Genomic DNA, 21,147 nt, shown 5'->3' with positions numbered 1-21,147 from the left:
CCAAAGGGGACTATTTGCTAGGGTGGGTGGGAGGTGCCTCACATTTACACCCGTAGGAGACCCATGTAGTCCGCCTGCGCGTGACAACCGGAAGTGTTGAGAATTTTGCTTTGCGCCTCTAAGCGTTTCTCTTTGGGCAAGGTACCCTCCCGCCTGCCCCGCCCCTGCCACGTGATTAGCCAGCTGACGCCCCAACCCGGGAATCGGCGAGTTTCGCCCAATCCGAAGAGGCCATGTAAGAGAACGTCTCGGCCAATAAAAATCAAGCACCGCGGACGCCGGGCCACTATTGGCTGCGTGGAGGAGGCCCGCGATTGGCTGCTCGCCGAGGGTGGTGGGCGGGGAGGAGGGAGCCGGATTCAGAGCTCCTCAGGCGCGGCTGGGCTGCAGCCGCCGCTGGTGTCGCCCCTCGAAGGAAGGAGGAACCGAGAGGGAGATGGCGCTGCCCGGGCGCGCCTGGCTGCTGCTGTGGGCCGTGGCGCTGCTGCTCGCGAGCCGCAGCCTGGTCTCCGCAGGTCGGTCCTGGTCCGTGGCTAGGGTGGGCCTCGCCCCACTGGGGCCGAGCTGGGGGAGGGGGGAGCTGGCCCCCGCCCCACACCCAAAGGCCCCAATCCTGCACACACTTACTGGAAAGTAAGATCCCTTGACCTCAGTGGGGCTTACTCCTGAGTAGACACACAAAGCTCTAGAGTGTTCTTTCCCCTCTTAGACAACACCAGGACCAGGGGGCAGCCACTCAAACAGGGTGTCTGTGGAACTCCCTGCCACAGGGTACAGTGGTAGACAGAGTGGATGATGGGGGGGTGCTTTTTTCTCTCTCACACCAGAACGAGGGGACAGCCACTAAAATTGAGTGTTGGGAGTGTTAGGACAGACAGACAGACAGACAGAAAGAAAGAAAAACATTTCTTTACCCAGCCTGTGTTTAGCCTATGGAACTCCTTGCCACAGTATGTGGTGATGGCATCTGGATTGGGCGAATTGATGGAGGAAAAATCCATCACAGGTTACAAGCCATAATGGGTATGTGCAACCTCTTGATTTTAGAAGTAGCCTATCGCAGAATGCCAGATGCAAGGGAGGGCACCTGGATGCAAGCCTCTTGTCTTGAATGCTCCCGAGGTATCTGGTGGGTCACTGTGAGGTACAGGAAGCTGGACTAGGTGGGCCTTTGGCCTGATCCTATGGTGCTCTTATGTGCTTATGTACATGTCGAGGATTGTGCTGTGAGTTCCTTTTAATGCTTGTATATTATATTGTCAGCCTGTCAAATGGGGGGGGGGGTCGAGGCATCACCGAGTGTCAGATCATCTCCTTTGTAGCAGAAGGTCCCATCCCAAGTTCAGTTCCTGGCTCTTCTGAGCAGAACTGGGAACTGCCCCCCCCCATCTTGAAACTCTGGGGAGGCTGCTGCCAGTCGGTCTGTGTGATCCTCATCTAGGTGGGCCAGTGGTCTGACTCTGTTTAAAGCAGCTTCCTATCTTGTATCTGCACCCCCCCCTCCAGCTTTTATTATGGAAGCATATGTGGTCACAGACATGGACCTGCTTAGTGGTTGCATCAGGCATTCTCAGATCATGACCTGGGACTAGTTGAAATGTTGCTATCGCCCTCCTGACTTATTCCATGAACATAAAAAGAGCCCTGCTGGATCAGGCCAAAGGCCCAGGTAGTTCAGCTTCCTGAATCTCAGTGACCCGCCAGATGCTTCAGGGAGCACAAAAGACAACAAGAGATCTGCCTCTTGGTGCCCTCCCTTGCATCTGGCATTCTGAGGTAGACTACTTCTAAAATCAGGAGCTTGTACATATTCGTCAGGGCTTATAAACTGTGATGGACTTTTTCTCCATAAGCCTGTTCAATCCCCGTCTAAAGACATTTAGACTGGATGCCAGCATCACATCCTGTGGCAAGGAGTTTCACAGACTAATGACACGCTGGGTAAAAAAATATTTCCTTCTGTTTGGTTCTAACTCTTCCAACATTCAGTTTTAGTAGATGTTCCATGGTTCTGGTGCTATGTGAGAGGGGAAAAAAAGTTCAGTTCCTGGCCTGTCTGAGCAGGATTGAGAAAGGCCTTCTATCTCATGACCCAGGGTGGGGTGGGGGGGTTGCTGCCAGTCAACTTGAGTAATACTCATCCAGGTGTGCCCGTGATCTGCAGAAGGCAGCTGCTTCCTGGGTTATCCTTAATATCTGTATTCCACCTGGGTTCTTTCATGGAAGCATATGTGGTCACAGACCAGGATTTGACTTGCTTAGTTTCAGCAAGGAGGTTGCATCATGCGCTCTCAGAACATGCCCTGGGAGCAATTGAAATTTTGTTGTGGTCCTCATGACCTACTCCACTGTACCACAGCATGTGGCTTATACTTGACAGCACATCAGTTACACGTTTGCTGTTCAAGTCTTGATTAGGATACTGACGTTTTTCTCCTCATTGTTATTTTTAGTGTCTGTTGTTGTTTTATGCTCTTCCACCCCAAAGTTTGCATTAAAGGTCTGGAGGGCATTACGGAGGGCATGGGTCTTTTCCTTTGTAAGTTTCTTACCTGTATGTGGCTACTTGTAAATGCACTAATGTTATTAGTGATCTTACCAACTTGCCAAATTAACATACGAATGGCCAGCAACTGATGGTACACTTGGTTGCACTGCTGGGGGCGGAGTAAATGATATGCACAAATGAACCAGCACATTCGATAAGTGCATTTACAAGCAACCGCATACAGGTAAGAAACTTACTAATGCTACCTGTGAATGGGCCAGCACAGTGGTACATGCATTTAAGCCTGTTATAGGAAGCTTACATTGAAAAAAGCTTCCTTATGGTTCATATTCTGTACTGGCTGTAGCCTGGCCAGTTGATGGATGTTGGAAAGCCCTAGATCAGCAGTTTTCAACCACTGTGCTATGACACATTGGTGTGCGACCAGTGGTCCACAGGTGTGCCACAGGAATTGGGGGGGAAGGTCATTTATTACTAGGACCAATGGGGGATGTGAGCCTTTCCTGGCAGCATGGCGTGCCTTGTCAAATGTCAAAAACCTGATGGAGTGCCTTGACAATTTTAGTGCTTTTTCAATGTGGCATGAGATGGAAAAAGGTTGAAAATCGCTGCCCTAGATCCTGTCTATCCAGGGGACTTCACCTAGTTGAGAAGCTACTAACCTTTTATGGGCCCTTTTCCCAAGGTACTGACAGGGATGTTTTCTCCAAGACATTTATGTAGCCGCAACAGGGGCCTGGGATTTTATTACTCCAAGCTGGACTGGATTGGCTTATAGGCCATGATTGCCTGCATAAAACAGGGTGGCTCACTTCTGAAGTTTTATAATGGGAATGAGTTGGGGCAAACTTGAAGTTGGCTGAAAGAACAGGCAAGGGCCACAACAGGTTGCACTGTGAGACAGTAGTCATTTGTATGCTGTTTAGGAGAATGTCTGGATAAGCTAATAGTAAACTTGAAGGTGGTGGTGGTGAAGTGTGGAGGAGTAATTGCACATAGAGTAACCTTGAGGTGTATTTACACAATTGGGGCTGCAGTGCTGTATGTGCTTACCTGAAAGTAAGTTCTGCTGAACTTGGTGGTGCTTGCTTCTTAGTAAATATGCATAGGATTGCAGTATTATTAGTTAATTGGCAGGTATGACTTGCCTTGGATTGACAGATGTGAACTCATAATGCTATATTTTTAGAAAGAGAAAAATATGCCACTTAAATAAAAATAAAATACTTTCTTTCAATTAAGCTTATTTTAAAGATTTGTGTTGCTTTGTGTGATACAAAATATAATACTATATAATACAGAACTTAAAATGGTTAAAATACAGCACATAGCTGACTAATGTGAATTCCTCTCCCTCCAAAACTGGACATTAAATCTGAACTCTAGATGGCTCTCATTCATAATTGGATCTCGGGGTCAAACCAAATGCTAAAGATGTTACTGGACTGTGTGTGTGTGTGTGTGTGTGTGTGTGTGTGTGTGTGTGTGTGTGTGTGTGTGTATTTCTAAAGTTAAAAAGCTGTTTGGAGAAGGGTGATAGGGCTAGAACTCCAGGAGAGGCAGTATTTATTACCTCTCCTGCAAGACCCTTCTGTGCTGTGGTCCTGATAAGAAAAGCCCTCCCCCAAATTGCTGTTGGACCCAGGCAGGAACCTCCATAAGCACCAATGAGAATCTTCCTCTCATGGATAATAGCAGTGTGGTTGGGATGGGATTTTGTTGGAACCACAGTGGGGAAGGAAGAGGTTAAAAAAATCCCTCTCCCAGTTCAATTCCTTCCCTCCCCCACCACTGTTTAGTAGAGAAGAAGCTTCAGTTATGCATGTACTGTCACATCTGGTTTGATTCTAAGCCTGTCTTGTATGTCACTACTTCTGCATGTTATACAGTTCAGCTTTGAAGGTAAGTAGTCTAGGGATTCAAACAGGATAAGGCTTCATGAACTGGATGGTTCTTCAAAGTGCTCAATGATGCCAGCTTAAGCACTGACCTCCTCTTCTCTTTTTAGTGTGCTACTACAGGGCAGTGTTCTTTATCTCACCAGTGAACAAAGAACAGGAATGCTGTCTAGCATAGGTTATTTCCACATATGCCAGATTATTCCTTGTGTACCTGTTGAACACTGGTATATTATCCAGGAAGATTTTTTTCCAACATTCTCCTGTTTTTCCACTTGATAATGTGGAGGCTTTGTTTTCTAAAGACCACCCTGAAGTCCGTGTTTCCTCTCAGCTGCATGGCCGCACCACACAAAACCAAGCTTTGCTTAGAGCAGTGGTGGGCAAACTTTCAACTTTAGGGATCTTGGACCTTTAACAATTGTGGATGAGAGAGAATTTCAGCAGGTGCAGCTTTTGCATTTCTGATCCTGAAAATGTACTGACCCTTCTTTTATAGCAGCCTTCACAGGGGCCCAAACATAAATCTGCTCTGATCCTGGGTTCAAAAGAATATATGAAGTTCTACTGAATATATGGAGGGTTTTTTTAGCAGGGGGAGAGTAACCGGCCCATCTCACCCCAGCAGTGCCTGTTCTAGTGGCTGTCTGCTGGTATTCTTTTGCATCTTTTTAGATTGTGAGCCCTTTTGGGACAGGGAGCCATTTAGTTATTTAATTTTTCTCTGTAAACCACTTTGTGAACTTTTAGTTGAAAAGCGGTATATAAATACTGTTAATAATAATAATAATAATAATAATAATAATGTGATGGGAGGCTTTCGTCTATGACTCAAGAAATTAGAGGTTCCTGTGCACTGTTTCTAATGCTCTCAGATACAAACTCAGTTGAACCAGGAAGATGTTTACTCAAACACAGTTAATTCTTTGAGATGTCTTTGTAGGTAGGGGTCTTGAATCAAAGTTGATTGGACGTGACCCAGGATGTGTCGTGGCTCTCAGCAAGGATTTAACTAAGCCTATTGATTTAAATGGGAATGGGTTGGGAAAACTGGCTCTGCAGTTTATTAGTACATGTTTAAGAGAGCAGTTATATGAGAACTTGGTCCTCTGGTAACTCTGTATTGAAAGAACTGACATAAGGTGCTCCAATTTGTTGTATTATAGATATTTGAACTAGCTATTGCAAAGCTGTGGAAATTGGAGTGTTTTTTAACCACATGTGGTGAACTTGTCAAAAGGTTTCCAAAGTATGGGGTAGTGTATTTGATTAAGATAAGGAGGATTGTTGAGTCTCAGGTTCTGAAGGACTCCAAACAGTGTGTTTTCAATATTCTTGATAAAATTGTACTGTATGCCAATCAGAGCTGGTTTTGTATCTTTCAGTAGTAGCCAGCCTGTTATGAAAGAAAACGGAGTAGAAAAACCTTCACTTGTAAGGGTCAGCCATCTGATAACACTCATAAATTCTGCTGATGGAAAAGCTCACCCACCAGATGAAAGTTGGCAGAATCACTCAATCTGGTTGACTTCCTACTAGTTTAGTCACTTGGAATATAATTACACTTTGTCTTTTTTTTGGGGGGGGGGGGATACACAAGGGTTATGAATATGCTTCAGCCTAAGCCTGGTAAATATTATTTAATAGATGCTCTTATTGAGGTAGGCATCGCTTGAAATTTTTTAGTGTATTTGTCTATGGTCCATTTTCATCTATATGCTTTTTCTCAGATGGCGAGGTATTTTCAGGATACTTTTTTCTGGTAAGGATATTTAGCAAACCCTTTAATGTTAAAATACTCATTAGTTTCAGTGGGAGAGATTTAAGTACATGCTTAACTCTACAATTGCGCTCATTTGAATTTAAATAAGTTTAACATGTTAAATTATCCTGCACTTGGGGAGAGTTTCTCCTTTATAATTTGGAATGTTGGCCTTTGCAAACAAATATTGTACACAGGGAGTGCTTAGGGCATGGCATCAGCGAGTGTGCTTCCATTCACATTGTACGCAATTTCCATAACATCCAAACAGCCTTAAACTGAGTAAAGTCAATACAGTAGTCTTCACTTTGCACAAGTGCAGCCCTACCCTTGTACCAGCTCAAGGAACTTGGGCACTTCCACTACACCCATGCAACCATACAGGCACAGCACATCTACACAGGGTCCTGGATAGAGGCTAAGTGGCCAGAAACACGGTAATGCAGTGGTTCTCAAAGTGGTGGGTCCTGACCCACCAGCTCATGTAATGCTCCCCCAGTCCCTTTAGGGGGCAAGGGTAGCGACATGATCCCCAGGGGATGAAAGGAGGGTGCTTGCTGCAGGCTGCTACCAGCTGCAGGAGGTGTGGGGAGCACTGCGCGGCCCTCTGTAGGGCTCCCTGAGGCTTAGAATGTTCAAAAGAAGTGATCACAAGCCAGTGCTTTGCGATCTCCTTTTTCAGTGTTGTAAGACTTTGGGAGCCCTGCAGAGGGCTGTGCAGGGCTCCCTACACCTCCTGCGTCAGCCTGTAGTAAGTGAAAGCACCCCCCTTTCACCCTCATTAGCAATGCGATCCAGGGGATTGTGTCACTGCTCTCACCCTCTCCCCTGGAAAGACTTACCTCGGGAGTAAAACTCCTGGGAAGTTTGAGAACCACCGCAGTGGGGAGTAAAATAGAACTTGTGAAATTTGCTTGCATCAAAGCATGATAACAGGTCCCACATGGGGTGCAAAGCCAACAAACTCAGTACAATCCCTATATCTACTTCTCCACAACCTTTATTGGCATATAACAAATATATATTATGCTTGCGCGTTTCAATATTTTCCCTTATTCATATCACCTTGGCAGATTTTCCCATATTTCTTGGAACCTCAGATTATGTGCCTTTTGCCATCTTGAACCGGATACGCTAGAGCAGGGGTGTCCAAAGTTTTTGGCTGGAGGGCCACATCATCTCTCTGACACTGTGTCGGGGGCCAAGGAAAAAAAAGAATTAATTTACATTTAAAATTTGAATAAATGTACATAAGTTCACATAAATGAATATATTAAAGATGAAATCATATGAATGAATGAAGGTCTTGCAATAGCTCAAGGCCTATAAAAGGCCTTGCACAAAGTAAGGCTGACCTTTCCTTTGCTGCCTTTGCTGCATCACAGACATGAAACAGCAAGCAGTGGAGGGAGCCCTCATCCCACAGGTCACGCAAGAGGTCAAACAGTCGCCCTCACGCTGAGAGCAGTTGCGTTGGGCCAGTGCAGGCTCCAGCAAATCTCTGGAGGGCCAGAGGCTCATTGGAGACTGGGGGCTCCCTGAGGGCCGCATTGAGAAGCCTCAAGGGCCGCATGTGGCCCCGGGGTTTGGGCACCCCTGCGCTAGAGCATATTTTGATCTATTGCCCTGCGCACTGTACACTTCAAAAGCTGTACTTGGAGCCTTTTTTATGCCATCCTGTTGGTCCATTTATTGATCCCCTTTTTGTTCCACTTAGCGATAATCAAGTAAATATTACTAAGGCAGTTGCTAGTTTTTTGTCTCAAATTATTAAAATATTCCCCCTTCCTAAAAATCTTTTTTCCTCTTTTCCTCTTCTATCTTTGGACCATTTCCCTCTTCCCTGCCTCACTATGTTTTTCTTTAGTAATTGTCATAATTTTGTTTATCTTGTTTATTTGTTATATGCCAATAAAGGTTGTGAAGTAGTAACAATCCCTATATCTGCAAAGGAACTACAAGCAAAATGAAGGTTAGAATGTCAGACATTCTAACAGAAAAGCAACCAGATGTGTAATTTGGAGTGCAGTAACAGCAAGAGAGGAAAGTGTTGGGAGGTACCCCGAATATCTTGACTCACTGTGGCCAAATGCTTAAAGACCTGTGCAGGTACTGCCTCTGCTAGAGCAGAAGAGGAAAATGTTTGTCTGGAGCTGTCTCTTGGCCACACTTGCTAGCAGGGGCAGGCAATATCTGTTGTGTGTAATCAGGCCACCACTGGCACACAGTTGTGAAATGCTGCTTGTAAGGGTTTGCCATTGGCCATCTCTCTACAGCATTGCCAACAGTAATTGGTAGTTTGTAGGGCAGGAAGTCTGGTCTAGAGGGTAGAGCCTCCATTTGTCTGAAGATAACATCCACAAGGTCGCCAGTTTGAGTCCACCGGCACCGTGTGACCTTGAAGCAACTGATAAGCTGAACAGAGTTATTCCATCTGCTCTGAGCATGGGATGATGGAGGCCAGAATGTGAAACCAGATCAGAAAGAAACATCTGAATGTTGTGGTTCTTGAAAGATAGAACCTTCTTTCAATTGTAGAAATCCCTACGGAGATTTAAATAGCCTGCCTATGTAAACCGCCTTGAATAAAGTCTTGAATAAAGACCAAGAAAGGCAGTATATAAATACCTGTGTTGTTGTTGTTGTTAGTTAAATGTTGGCAATGAACAAACAATCCAGTTGTGCCCTTGTTCTGGTAGCAAGACCCTAGTCTTGTGAGCCGCTTTGCTGGTATAGCAGCTGGCAGGAAAAGATTGGTTATCTCACACAAAGATATGGTGATGTCCATATTAAACCTAACTAACCACCTGCACTTTTTCCCTGAGGTATTTTTGGAACAATCGACTCTATGCAGCCAAAGAAAGGGATGCATTAAAGTTGCTTATTTGATTAATAGACAGTATATTTCAGGATTTACTATGCTGCTTCTGTGGTCAAATTGCTGAGAGGAATACTTCTATAATATTTACATGCGATACCAAGTTGTCTGCCAAGTATTTTAAGGCATAACAACTTTTCTGTTGGCATATAGCATTGAGCTTTAGCAGGAGATTAATTTTGAGCTAGGTTTTGATATTGGGTAGTTAAAGTGTGGCATTCAGACTATTTCAGTGCAGAACGTTTCCCATGAAAGATTATACTTTTAGCTTAAGGATGGATGAAAATTGACTTTTGGTTCCACATTTGTGTTTAGTGATTCATAGACAGAGATAACTTACATAAAGACCAGTTGCAGCAGTGAGTAGCTTAAAATGGCGAGCCATGGAGTTGACACTGCATGACAAGTAAAATCATAGAAGGCATTTCTATTAATGATTTTTAAGATGTTTGTCTTATGAATAAAGCCTTTTTTCCTTTCTGGTATTTACCAATACATTATTTGTCCCTATCTGACGTTACTTTTGGCTAACTTAAATGTGGTTTAATTATTCTCATGATAAGTATATATTTTGTAACTGATAATTATAATGTGAAATTTCTTTACGTTATTGCTGATGTCTTTGAGGCATTTGCTTTCTCAAACTAGAATTTGGTTAGTTTTTGAAAATATGCTGATCATATGTATGCCTTAAATCAGTGGTTCTCAAACTTTCCCACCCTGTGACCCACTTTCAGCATGGAGCTCAAAAACTTGCAAGTTGTGATGGTGATGCAATGACGTCATCATGTCACCACCAAAATGTCCAAGTATCTGAGCTTTCACATTTTTTATGTGGAAAGCCCACCACTTGGAGCGTCTGCACAACAGTCTTATAGTCGTCTCATTGTGTTCCTACTGATGAGCAGCCAAAAACAGCCCTGCACATTTAAAAAAGTGAAAGCTTGACAATCTGGCTGTAATGGCAGTGTGGCATTAAGCAAACCATAAAAAATAGGGTTGCAACTCGCAGTTTGAGACATGCTGCCTTAAATGAATACTTGGACATTGTTTAGTTATAGTACTTCTGTTTTAGACATACAATTAATCCCTCTTGATAAATGATGTGTATTAATAATGGATTGTGATCTTTGTGACTCCTTAACTACCAGAACTGAATGAAAACATTAACTTTCTGTGAGTTCAGTAATGATCTAAGAAACTGCTGTTTGCAGTTTCTTCTGTAAGGTTTCATTTTCTCAGGAGATGGTCAGACTGAAAAAACCTGAATCTTACATTATGCCAGCACCATAAGGAACACCGTTAAGAAGAGTCTATGGCAGTGTTTTTCAAACTGTGGGACGGGACCCACTAGTTGGGTCGCAAACCAATTTCAGTTGGGTCCCCATTCATTTCAATATTTATTTTTAGTATATTAGACTTGATGCTACCATGTATGTGACTGCATTTAGGGAAGTGTTAAACCTGTACTTTTAACAAGCTACTGTGTACATTCTTGAAAGTAAATGGGACTTACTCCTGGGTAAGCATGGGTAGGATTGCAGCCTAGGATTGTTAAAAATTTTCCTATTTGATGATGTCACTTCCAGTCACGACATCACTTCCACTGGGTCCTAACAGATTCTCATTCTAGAAAGTGGGTCCCAGTGCTAAATGTGTGAGAACCACTGGTCTGTGGGAAAAATAAACATGCCAAAGCAAGCATGTTTCAGAAAATCTAAATGCATTGCGCTACATCTTGTACCTTGCATCAAATCAGTTTCCTTGTATTCAGCATTAAAATATTGTCACTGATTTTATAAGTATACCATATGTCTTTGCAGAGAAGTGTGTGTACTTGTATCTATAGGCAACAGATGTAGATTTTCCGTTCTTAGTGTTCTTGCAGGTCTTGAACATGTTGCACACCAGTATGTTAGTACTTCTTTTTTTACAGGGGGAAAAACTAGATTAATCTTTTTTTAGTGTATGATATCAAAATGATCAGGTAACTGTTGCAAAAGGTATAGAATGTTTAGATATTCCAAAAAATAAAGATATATCTAGAAGGAAAGTATTGCCTTAACTTTTAGAGTATCTCATGTGTATTTGAGGGCTGGCATGCTGACCAGTTGAATATTGTCAGCTAACTGCCTGTTGACTGTGGTCAGATATTGTCAAATACTCCTTGAAGCCAAGTTGTCAGCTTTCCTTTGCAGATGTTGTTTAACATTGAAACCTCAATCTAACTAAATAACTAAATAGTTTTTAGTTAGTTAAATAACTCAGGCAAACACACATTTTGCTTTCTTAGACCTATTCCTGGGTATATTTGGGGTGCTGATTCCAAAAAACGGCATTGGTTTTGCCTTGTCTTGTTTCAGAGATACTGCATAGCCTCTTTAGTGAATGGTCCGAGCAGCTTCCTCGTGAGGAAGTCTATGCCATGGCAATCTCCAAAACTAGACATGATAGGGCAAAATGGATGCAGTTTATTGAATCAGCACCCCAGGTTCATATAAAACCACCATAAATTTTGCGAAGTTTTTCTGACCCTCAATTTCACTGGCCTGTGTAATTGCTTTAAGTTTATGCTTTAAGTTTCATTTCTTAAAATTTTGGAACTGTAGGCAAATGTTGTTCCAGGATAAAAACTAAAGCAAAGAACTGTTTGTGTTTCATTTCACGTTTTATAGAAACGTGAAATTTATAGAAATTATAACTTAAGATGAAGTTATAACTTCCATGTTTTTCCATGGAGCTGATGTTGGTTCTGCACTAACATTTGGCTAATTTTGTTTTTGTAATGAGTGTAATTTGCATGAAATATCTCATTTGTTGCTCTTAATGCTTAAAACATATATGACTGGTCCATTGATCACAACTTTTCTGACCAATAGAATACCCAGTTGTAAATGTATACAACATGAAACTGCCTCTGTGCTGAGTCAGGTCTTTGGTCTCTGTAGTGTTGCCTGCTCTAACAGGCAGCAGCTCTCCAGGGTCTTGTTCAGAGGTCTCTCCCGCCCTGGATACTTCAACGCAATTCACATAGAGGATGGCCGATTAAGATCAACTCCAGAAGCCCTTCTGTGTTTTCTCTCCTTCTGAAGCCAGGGGGCTTGGGTACCAAAGAAAATACCTTTTCAGTGATGGCACCCAAATAGTAGCTCCTTCCCCTGGCATGTTTGCTGTACATGGGGCAGGGGTTGGGTTGTGCTGCTGCTTTTACAGGTTTATGGTTACAATTTTAACTATGCATTAAGGCAACTTACAAAAGCAGTCTGATAAGACAGGTGTAAATGAGAGAAATGTCTTGAATCGTTAATTAGAGTAAAGATCTCGGCTGTGGAGTAGTCTGCATGTTGGTCTTCAGTATCTACTGCTTGAGTTGTAATTGTGCAAAATGGTCAGAAGTGGCCATGGAATTTCCGTGTGTCACTTAGCTAAATTCTTTTCTTGTATGAAGCAATTTCAAGAAACTAGATCTTAAAAAACAGGTTGTTTACTACTTGGGACTGAGGCAGTTCTTCACTGAACCTTGGTTCACCCAGGTGTATTACTTATGGGCTCCTTTGTGCTGTAGCAATATGAATTCAGAGTATTCATGAATTCAATGCTGAATTACCCCTGCTAATTGGGTAAGAGGCACTTTTTCAAGTGGGTGCTCCTTTTTTTAGCAGGGGGAGAGTAACTGGCCCATCTCACCCCAGCAGTGTCTGTTCTAGTGGCTGTCTGCTGGTATTCTTTTGCATCTTTTTAGATTGTGAGCCCTTTTGGGACAGGGAGCCATTTAGTTATTTAATTTTTCTCTGTAAACCGCTTTGTGAACTTTTAGTTGAAAAGCGGTATATAAATACTGTTAATAATAATAATAATATTCTTGTAGAGCTTGATAAAAAAACTGCAGGCTTCTAGGTTGTATTAGGCTGCCAAAGCGTTCTCTGTTGCAGGTGTTTTCTGACATTTGGTAAGTATTACAAGACAACTTAGTTAATCTGCTTAATTTAGGGTTTGACTTCTGCAGTATTCCCTTTAGGCCTGGAAATAATGTTGTGCCAGCAAATGTGGGTTCCCAGCCCCATGTTCGCTGAACAAGTTGACTTCAGGGATGGGGGAACATTTCATTTAAAATATTTCTATGCTACTTGAGTTTAAAAAAATAAATCCAAATGACTGTCACTAAGTAATTTAGTTAAAATAATAAATGCAGTCAGCAGGGCAACAGCTTCCAGTCAACACAGCAGTTTTAAAAAATAGCCAATGAAATGAATTAAAGAAGTATGACAATAAAAAAAGGAAAAGATTTAATCTGTATTCTTACAGGTAAGATGGTGCTCTGTGGACCTTCCTGGGTAGGCTGTTTCACAAACAAATGCAACTGCTGAAAAGGCTTTCTGCACACCTAGACTCTGGAGTGGGTGGCTTCTGGAAGAGGGTCTCTGAATCAGATCTCCAGGACTGAGCAGGTTCATACGAAAGAAGACAGTTCTTGCAGAGAAGTGATAGAGTATGTGTTTGAACTTTTCCCAGTTAGGCTTTATTCTCATCTTGGAGTCTAGGGTTGGGGGAGGAGGGGGAGCAGCTTGCAGGAAGGATTAAGTGGCCACCCCCACTTGCCACTTCTCCACCACAAATGCACATTAACTTTTTTTTTTTAATTTTTCCTTTTCCCTTTTCTGAAAAGGAGTTGTCCAAGGCAGCATACAATCTGAAAAGCTAATCAATTAAAAGAACATAATTTATTGACATTCCTCTTTGTTTAAGTATATGATTTGAGTAAGCTTTTATATGCCCTCAAGTAATACTTTTATAGGATTGTTAGCAGTGTTTTAAAAGATATTTGCACTTTGCTGGGTAGCTGAAATGCCCATCTCTTAGATGGGAGTTTTGCGCCAGGAATACTAAGCTAGTAACTGATCCCTCCTCCAGAGATTTTGTCCTGTTCACTGCTCACTGACTGACAAACTTGAAAGGAAAACTGTTCAAAATACTTGAAATACGTAATTAAACAAACACAACCTGTTTTCCCTCTAAGATACTTTGCTTTGGAAAGAATATCTATTTGCTGACAATTGGCACTGTGTTTGTCTGCAACTTAATATAGAGCTTATTCCTTTGGAGAGATGTCAGCATGATGCAATGAGAATGAAACGCACTGCTTGCTTCACATTATTATTGGAGCAGATGGAAATGTGTGTTTGGTTCTGGTTCTTCAGCTCATTCAACTTAACCTAACCACTTTACCCTTTAATTTGTGTAAAGAAAGCAGAGATTTTCACCAGTGCTTCCCCCTCCTTTGGGAGCCCCCAATGCCATTCCCTAGTCTGCTCTAGTGAGTCCCTACAGCCCCCCCTGGTGAATTTTAGGGTGCTGATAATGGGAGTGAGAAAGTTTCTTTGTCGAAACTTCACATTCATTAGTGTCAGAATGCAATATAATCTTTCCTAATTTTGTACTGCTTTCCCAAAACTCAGTGTCATTTGATGAGTGTATGTAATGTTTTGTGATCTGATCCTGATTTCTCTTTATTAATTCGTCCTCTCCAGTACAACTGTTGCTTCAGCATAGAATCCCAGTTAGTGGTGGCTATGTATTCAGCTTCATAACTGTGAAGCAAAAATATTTTCAAAGAAAAGTATGTCAAATGTTTCTACAACCCTCAAACGTGTTCTATCTGTTTAAAATTCTGTTTTTGTCTCTGAAGTTGGTCTCTGAAGTATCGGCTCTTGATTTGCCACTAGTGCACATTTTTAATAACTCATGGTGGCCACATTTAATTCTTATTGGAAGCACTGTAGAAAAAAATTGGATGGGGGTGGATGGGTTGGGAATGAGTTGCCCACAGTTTGTAGAGCAGTGATTTTCAACCTTTTTCAGCTCATGGCACACTGACAAGTTACCAAAATTGTCAAGGCACACCATCAGTTTTTTGGCAATAGGCTAGGCACACTATACTGTTGATAGGGGGCTCACATCTCCCAGTGTCCCTACTAATAAATGACCCTCCCCCAAACGTCTAAGGCACACCTGCAGACTCTTTGTGGCACACCAGTGTGCCACGGCACAGTGGTTGAAAATGTCTGTTGTAGAGGTTAATCTGTTGCTTTTCCAAACTGAAACCACATCAGCATCTATATTGCTTCCCTATAGCGTTTATTTAAATAAAAAATTCACTTAGCTGTTAAGGTGACCTTCCAGGTCTGTGTACAGTATACTTTGCTACAAGGAAAGTTGAATGAGTTTGTTTCCTGTATTTTTGTACCCTTTTTGCTTGGAGACTTTGATCTTCCTTTTCACTCTTTCTGCTCCATTCAACTTATTCTTTGTCCTTTTTCCCATCTTCTATCCTCAGAAAAATTTTCTGTACCCTCCTTCCCATTGAACGGATTTTTCCCCTTTTCCTGACGCTTAGAAATTATTTACTAGCTTCCAAAACAATGTCTTTTTTATCTGCAATGTGTCAAGTGCATTCTAAGACTCTCCACTATTATGATCTTGAAGTAACAGATTGCATTAGAGACTGAGTTCATAATCTTGGAGCTATTCTATCTTTGGATGCTTATAGCCACTAACATGTTTGAGAATTGCTAGGGTGTGTTTGACTTATGGCTCATATCTAGGTGTTAAGCAAGCACCTTTGCTGCTGTGCAATCAGTTGCTGGGAAGACTCGTTTGACATTTCTAAAAATTGGTATAACAATAAGCACGTGTCAATCTTGGACTTGAAGAAAGGTCAGATACTGAGTGCTTGGACAAGGAGAATTGATATCTCTACCCTGCTTCTGTTTAGGAACATTTTTTCTTTTTGAACAGGAATTGTGAACTGTCTGTTTTTCAAGGGAATAGTTCATTGCAATCTGAGTTGAAGTAGCCTATGTTTTTCAGAAAGCTGCAGTTCTGTTCAACAGCATATAGCTATCCTAGAACTAACTTTACCTTAACTTTTAAATTTTGCAGATGAAGAAGGAACTCAAGATGAGTCCTTTGAATCAAAGGTAAGCAGTGAATCTTCTTGCATGTGTGTAGTTGACACAGTTGGTCTATCCATGTGTGGAGTGGGTGGGGGAGAGGAATACTTTAAAAGCTGGGAGATAAGACCTGAATGATGATCTAATTTTTATATCATAAATCTTACTATTATATAATAAGATGTATTATATAATATAATCAAAATTGGCCTGTAAAAATTATTCAGATACTGCAGCAGAGGGTGGAAAATGTCATGTTTGCATTCAAATCTTAACATGCAATGTACTCTGGTCCCAGGAAGATAATCGTGGAAAATGTTAAGGTTGCATGGAGGAAAGAACATGTATATGTTGTTAAAGTGGCAAATGTTGAATATAAAGTTTTATCTTTGGAAGTTTGTCAGGAAAGTGAGAGATGAAGAAGAATTCACACATTCTAAATATCTGTGATGGGACCTTTCAAGCCTTCATCCTAAAACATTTAGGCTATAATAAAATATACTGAAATATGAAGAATCTACTTTCCTGTTATATTTGTGCATAAATCTTGGGTATGTGAGAGATTGTTAAACAGTTTTGTTTCTTTAATTTTTCTATGATTTCTAGGCAACCTTGCCTTCTGAGGAACAGGTGAAAGACCATTCAGCGGGAAGCCAAGTGGTGGCTGGTCAGATCTTCATTGATTCTGAGGAACCAGAGTCCCACACGGATGATGGAGAGAACTTTAGGAGCAAGGAGGAGAAGGAAAGCACTTTAGAGGAACTAAACGCTCTAGAACACCCAACGCTATTAAGCAAGGACTTGGAAACGATAGAAGTACAAAAACCAGGTATTCTTGTGTGCACTTTTGCACACAGCAAAGTTTTAAAAGGGCTGGGTGGGTGTGTAACACAGAAGGAGATAGGTCAAAACTAAGGACAAATTCTGTTTTACATGGTGCTGATATTGAGCAACCATCTCTTAACCATGGTTTAGTGATCAGAAGTGCACCGTGGGCTTGCACTCCCTCTCCTGTGCAGATTCTCCTCTCAAACAGCATTAACCATGGTGAAGCACTATATCTGCACTGGCTTCCTTGGTTAGATTCACCAAGTTTTAGCTGCTTTCAAACCAACTCTAAACTCTGTTTCCAAGTTCTGCTTAAAAGTTAACCCTGGTTTAATACGTATTACTGTAGATACACCACCATAATGGTGGAGAGGAATTTATTATACTACTATAATAAAGGTTATAGTAGTAGCATTGACTTGTAGCCTGCCCTGATACCTTTAACCATCTGTGAGAAGATCTGCTTGCTTTATGTTAATTTATATAGCACTATCTATGTACATTGTGGGAGAAACTTTTCCTTGTCCTGAAGGCTTGAAATCAAAAAGGCATAGCTAAGAGACTGAGCTGTGCATCGGGACGTCTCTGGTTCATATCTCACTTCTGCCATGAACTCTTAGCCAAGCCACTCTTTGGCATAAGCATCTCATCTGGAATAAAGCTGATTATCCTCCTTTAACTGTGGCTTCAAACGACTGACTGAATCACAGAACTGTTGTATCAAACCTTCATGCACATCCCCTCCCTCCAATGTGTCTCACTGTGTGCAAAGCAGGTAGAAAAGTGAAGAAGATACACAGGCCAGAGGCTCACACCTGCTAATGCAGATAATGCTAAACCATGTTTTAGTATTCTAGCTGAGCCAGATCTTTTCGAAAGGTCTTGTGGGGGGTGGGGCGTTTCAATGTAATTGTGTATCATTTTTAAACAGTTCTCAAAATGGCTTGCAAAAGAGAAGAATGAGACTGTTCTAAGTCACAAAAGACTTGCAACCTAAAGTAGGAAGCCTGTTTCTCAGTGACTTAAATGCTTTGCTTCATATGGAAACTCTGAGGCGGAAAAAATAACAGTTGCCAAGCTGTCATGCAACTATTGGATATCTAATTATAACATTTAGAACAGAGAGAATTTTTTTCAGTCACCAGACACAACTGGTGAAGCCTGATTTTTTTTTACTTCTCTCCTAATGCCACGTCAGCACCACAAACTGGCTTTATGCAAATTTCAGAATAGCCTTGTACCTGAAAACAATTCTAGAGATGAGTCTGCCCAAATCCTAAACTGTGTTTCTTAAGGAGTATAAGTTTACAGTATGATCTGCAGCAGTGTTTCTCAAACTGTGGGTTGGGACCCACTAGGTGGGTCGCAAACCAATTTCAGGTGGGTCCCCATTCATTTCATTATTTTATTTTTCATATATTAGACTTGATGCACCCATGGGTGTGACTGCATTTAGGGTAATGATACAGACCTGTGCTTTTAACAAGCTACTGTGTATATTCCTTTAACAATGATAGTAAATGGGACTTACTCCTAGGTAAGTGTGGGTATGATTGCAGCCTCAGATTGTTAAAAATGTTGATGATTAAAACATTATTATAACATTAAAATATGATGATTATAACATTAAAAAGGTGGCAGAGCAGCTTTTAAACTGATCCCTGGGGGAAGGCCGACAGGAGCCGAGGGGCATCCGGTTCGGGACTCCTCATCCCTATGGGATGAGGATGGGGAGGTTAGAGAACAACAAGACAAAGGCAGGGTAGGAGAAGAAATTGGGAACGGTAGGGTGATGGGATGTGATAGACGGTTTGGCACAATGAGAGGATGCGGGGACAAAGGAGCGAATAAGCAGCCCATCCTGGGGCATTCCGTGTATAAATGCTTTTATGCGAATGCCCGAAGTCTACGAGCAAAGGTGGGAGAACTGGAATGTCTGGTGACAAGGGAAAATATTGACATAGTGGGCATAACGGAAACCTGGTGGAATGCGGAGAATCAGTGGGATACCGCAATCCCGGGCTATAAACTCTACAGGAGGGACAGGCAGGGGCGTGTTGGAGGTGGGGTGGCCCTTTATGTTAAGAAAGGGATAGAATCCAGCAAAGTAGAGATTGAAGGTGGGTCGGACTCCACCGTAGAATCTCTGTGGGTTAAATTACCAGGCTTGTGCAGCGATGTAATACTGGGGTCGTGCTATCGTCCTCCAGACCAGAAATCTGATGGGGACCTTGAAATGAGGAAACAGATCAGGGAGGTGACAAGGAGGGACAGGGTTGTAATCATGGGGGACTTCAATTATCCTCATATTGACTGGGTCAATTTGTGTTCTGGTCACGATAAGGAAACCGGATTTCTTGACGTGCTAAATGACTGTGGCTTAGATCAGCTAGTCACGGAGCCCACCAGAGGACAGGTGACTCTGGATTTAATTTTGTGCGGTACGCAGGACCTGGTTAGAGATGTAAACGTTACTGAGCCATTGGGGAACAGTGATCATGCTGCGATCCGTTTTGACGTGCACGTTGGGGGAAGAATACCAGGCAAATATCTAACAAAAACCCTTGACTTCCGACAGGCGGACTTCCCTCAAATGAGGAGGCTGGTTAGAAGGAGGTTGAAAGGGAGGGTAAAAAGAGTCCAGTCTCTCCAGAGTGCATGGAGGCTGCTTAAAACAACAGTAATAGAGGCCCAGCAGAGGTGTATACCGCAAAGAAAGAAGGGTTCCACTAAATCCAGGAGAGTGCCCGCATGGCTAACCAGCCAAGTTAGAGAGGCTGTGAAGGGCAAGGAAGCTTCCTTCCGTAAATGGAAGTCTTGCCCTAATGAAGAGAATAAAAAGGAACATAAACTGTGGCAAAAGAAATGTAAGAATGTGATAGGGGAGGCCAAGCGAGACCATGAGGAACGCATGGCCAGCAACATTAAGGGGAATAATAAAAGCTTCTTCAAATATGTTAGAAGCAGGAAACCCGCCAGAGAAGCGGTTGGCCCTCTGGATGGTGAGGGAGGGAAAGGGGAGATAAAAGGAGACTTAGAGATGGCAGAGAAATTAAATGAGTTCTTTGCATCTGTCTTCACGGCAGAAGACCTCGGGCAGATACCGCTGCCCGAACGGCCCCTCCTGACCGAGGAGTTAAGTCAGATAGAGGTTAAAAGAGAAGATGTTTCAGACCTCATTGATAAATTAAAGATCAATAAGTCACCGGGCCCTGATGGCATACACCCAAGGGTTATTAAGGAATTGAAGAATGAAGTTGCAGATCTCTTGACTAAGGTATGCAACTTGTCCCTCAAAACGGCCACGGTGCCAGAAGATTGGAGGATAGCAAATGTCACGCCTATTTTTAAAAAGGGAAAGAGGGGGGACCCGGGAAACTATAGGCCGGTCAGCCTAACATCCATACCGGGTAAGATGGTGGAATGCCTCATCAAAGATAGGATCTCAAAACACACAGACAAACAGGCCTTGCTGAGGGAGAGTCAGCATGGCTTCTGTAAGGGTAAGTCTTGCCTCACAAACCTTATAGAATTCTTTGAAAAGGTCAACAGGCATGTGGATGCGGGAGAACCCGTGGACATTATATATCTGGACTTTCAGAAGGCGTTTGACACGGTCCCTCACCAAAGGCTACTGAAAAAACTCCACAGTCAGGGAATTAGAGGACAGGTCCTCTCGTGGATTGAGAACTGGTTGGAGGCCAGGAAGCAGAGAGTGGGTGTCAATGGGCAATTTTCACAATGGAGAGAGGTGAAAAGCGGTGTGCCCCAAGGATCTGTCCTGGGACCGGTGCTTTTCAACCTCTTCATAAATGACCTGGAGACAGGGTTGAGCAGTGAAGTGGCTAAGTTTGCAGACGACACCAAAATTTTCCGAGTGGTAAAGACCAGAAGTGATTGTGAGGAGCTCCAGAAGGATCTCTCCAGACTGGCAGAATGGGCAGCAAAATGGCAGATGCGCTTCAATGTCAGTAAGTGTAAAGTCATGCACATTGGGGCAAAAAATCAAAACTTTAGATATAGGCTGATGGGTTCTGAGCTGTCTGTGACAGATCAGGAGAGAGATCTTGGGGTGGTGGTGGACAGGTCAATGAAAGTGTCGACCCAATGTGCGGTGGCAGTGAAGAAGGCCAATTCTATGCTTGGGATCATTAGGAAGGGTATTGAGAACAAAACGGTTAGTATTATAATGCCGTTGTACAAATCGATGGTAAGGCCACACCTGGAGTACTGTGTCCAGTTCTGGTCGCCGCATCTCAAAAAAGACATAGTGGAAATTGTCTTAGTGGATTACGGGGCTGGGGCACCTTCCTTATGAGGAA

At 42.6% G+C, this 21,147-nt stretch overlaps 1 protein-coding gene and 1 long non-coding RNA gene across 2 annotated transcripts in view; one reads left to right on the top strand and one right to left on the bottom strand.

Moving 5' to 3' along the window:
* Positions 1-338: 338 nt before the first annotated feature.
* The window catches only part of SEL1L (SEL1L adaptor subunit of SYVN1 ubiquitin ligase), a 54,602-nt gene continuing 33,793 nt past the window's right edge, over positions 339-21,147 (top strand). Inside the window, exons 1-3 of the mRNA XM_066628041.1 lie at positions 339-515; positions 15,987-16,024; positions 16,604-16,826. Of these exons, the coding sequence (XP_066484138.1) occupies positions 437-515; positions 15,987-16,024; positions 16,604-16,826 (340 nt within the window). The 5' untranslated portion in view covers positions 339-436. The remainder of the gene's footprint in view (positions 516-15,986; positions 16,025-16,603; positions 16,827-21,147) is intronic.
* LOC136651544 (uncharacterized) overlaps positions 7,154-21,147 on the bottom strand; it is a 37,455-nt gene continuing 23,461 nt past the window's right edge. The window contains exon 2 of the long non-coding RNA XR_010794529.1: positions 7,154-7,358. This is a non-coding gene — a long non-coding RNA (uncharacterized lncRNA). The remainder of the gene's footprint in view (positions 7,359-21,147) is intronic.

The sequence above is a fragment of the Tiliqua scincoides genome, chromosome 1 (assembly GCF_035046505.1).
Source record: "Tiliqua scincoides isolate rTilSci1 chromosome 1, rTilSci1.hap2, whole genome shotgun sequence".
In the NCBI taxonomy this organism is placed as follows: domain Eukaryota; kingdom Metazoa; phylum Chordata; class Lepidosauria; order Squamata; family Scincidae; genus Tiliqua; species Tiliqua scincoides.
This window is presented reverse-complemented; position numbering and strand designations above follow the sequence as displayed.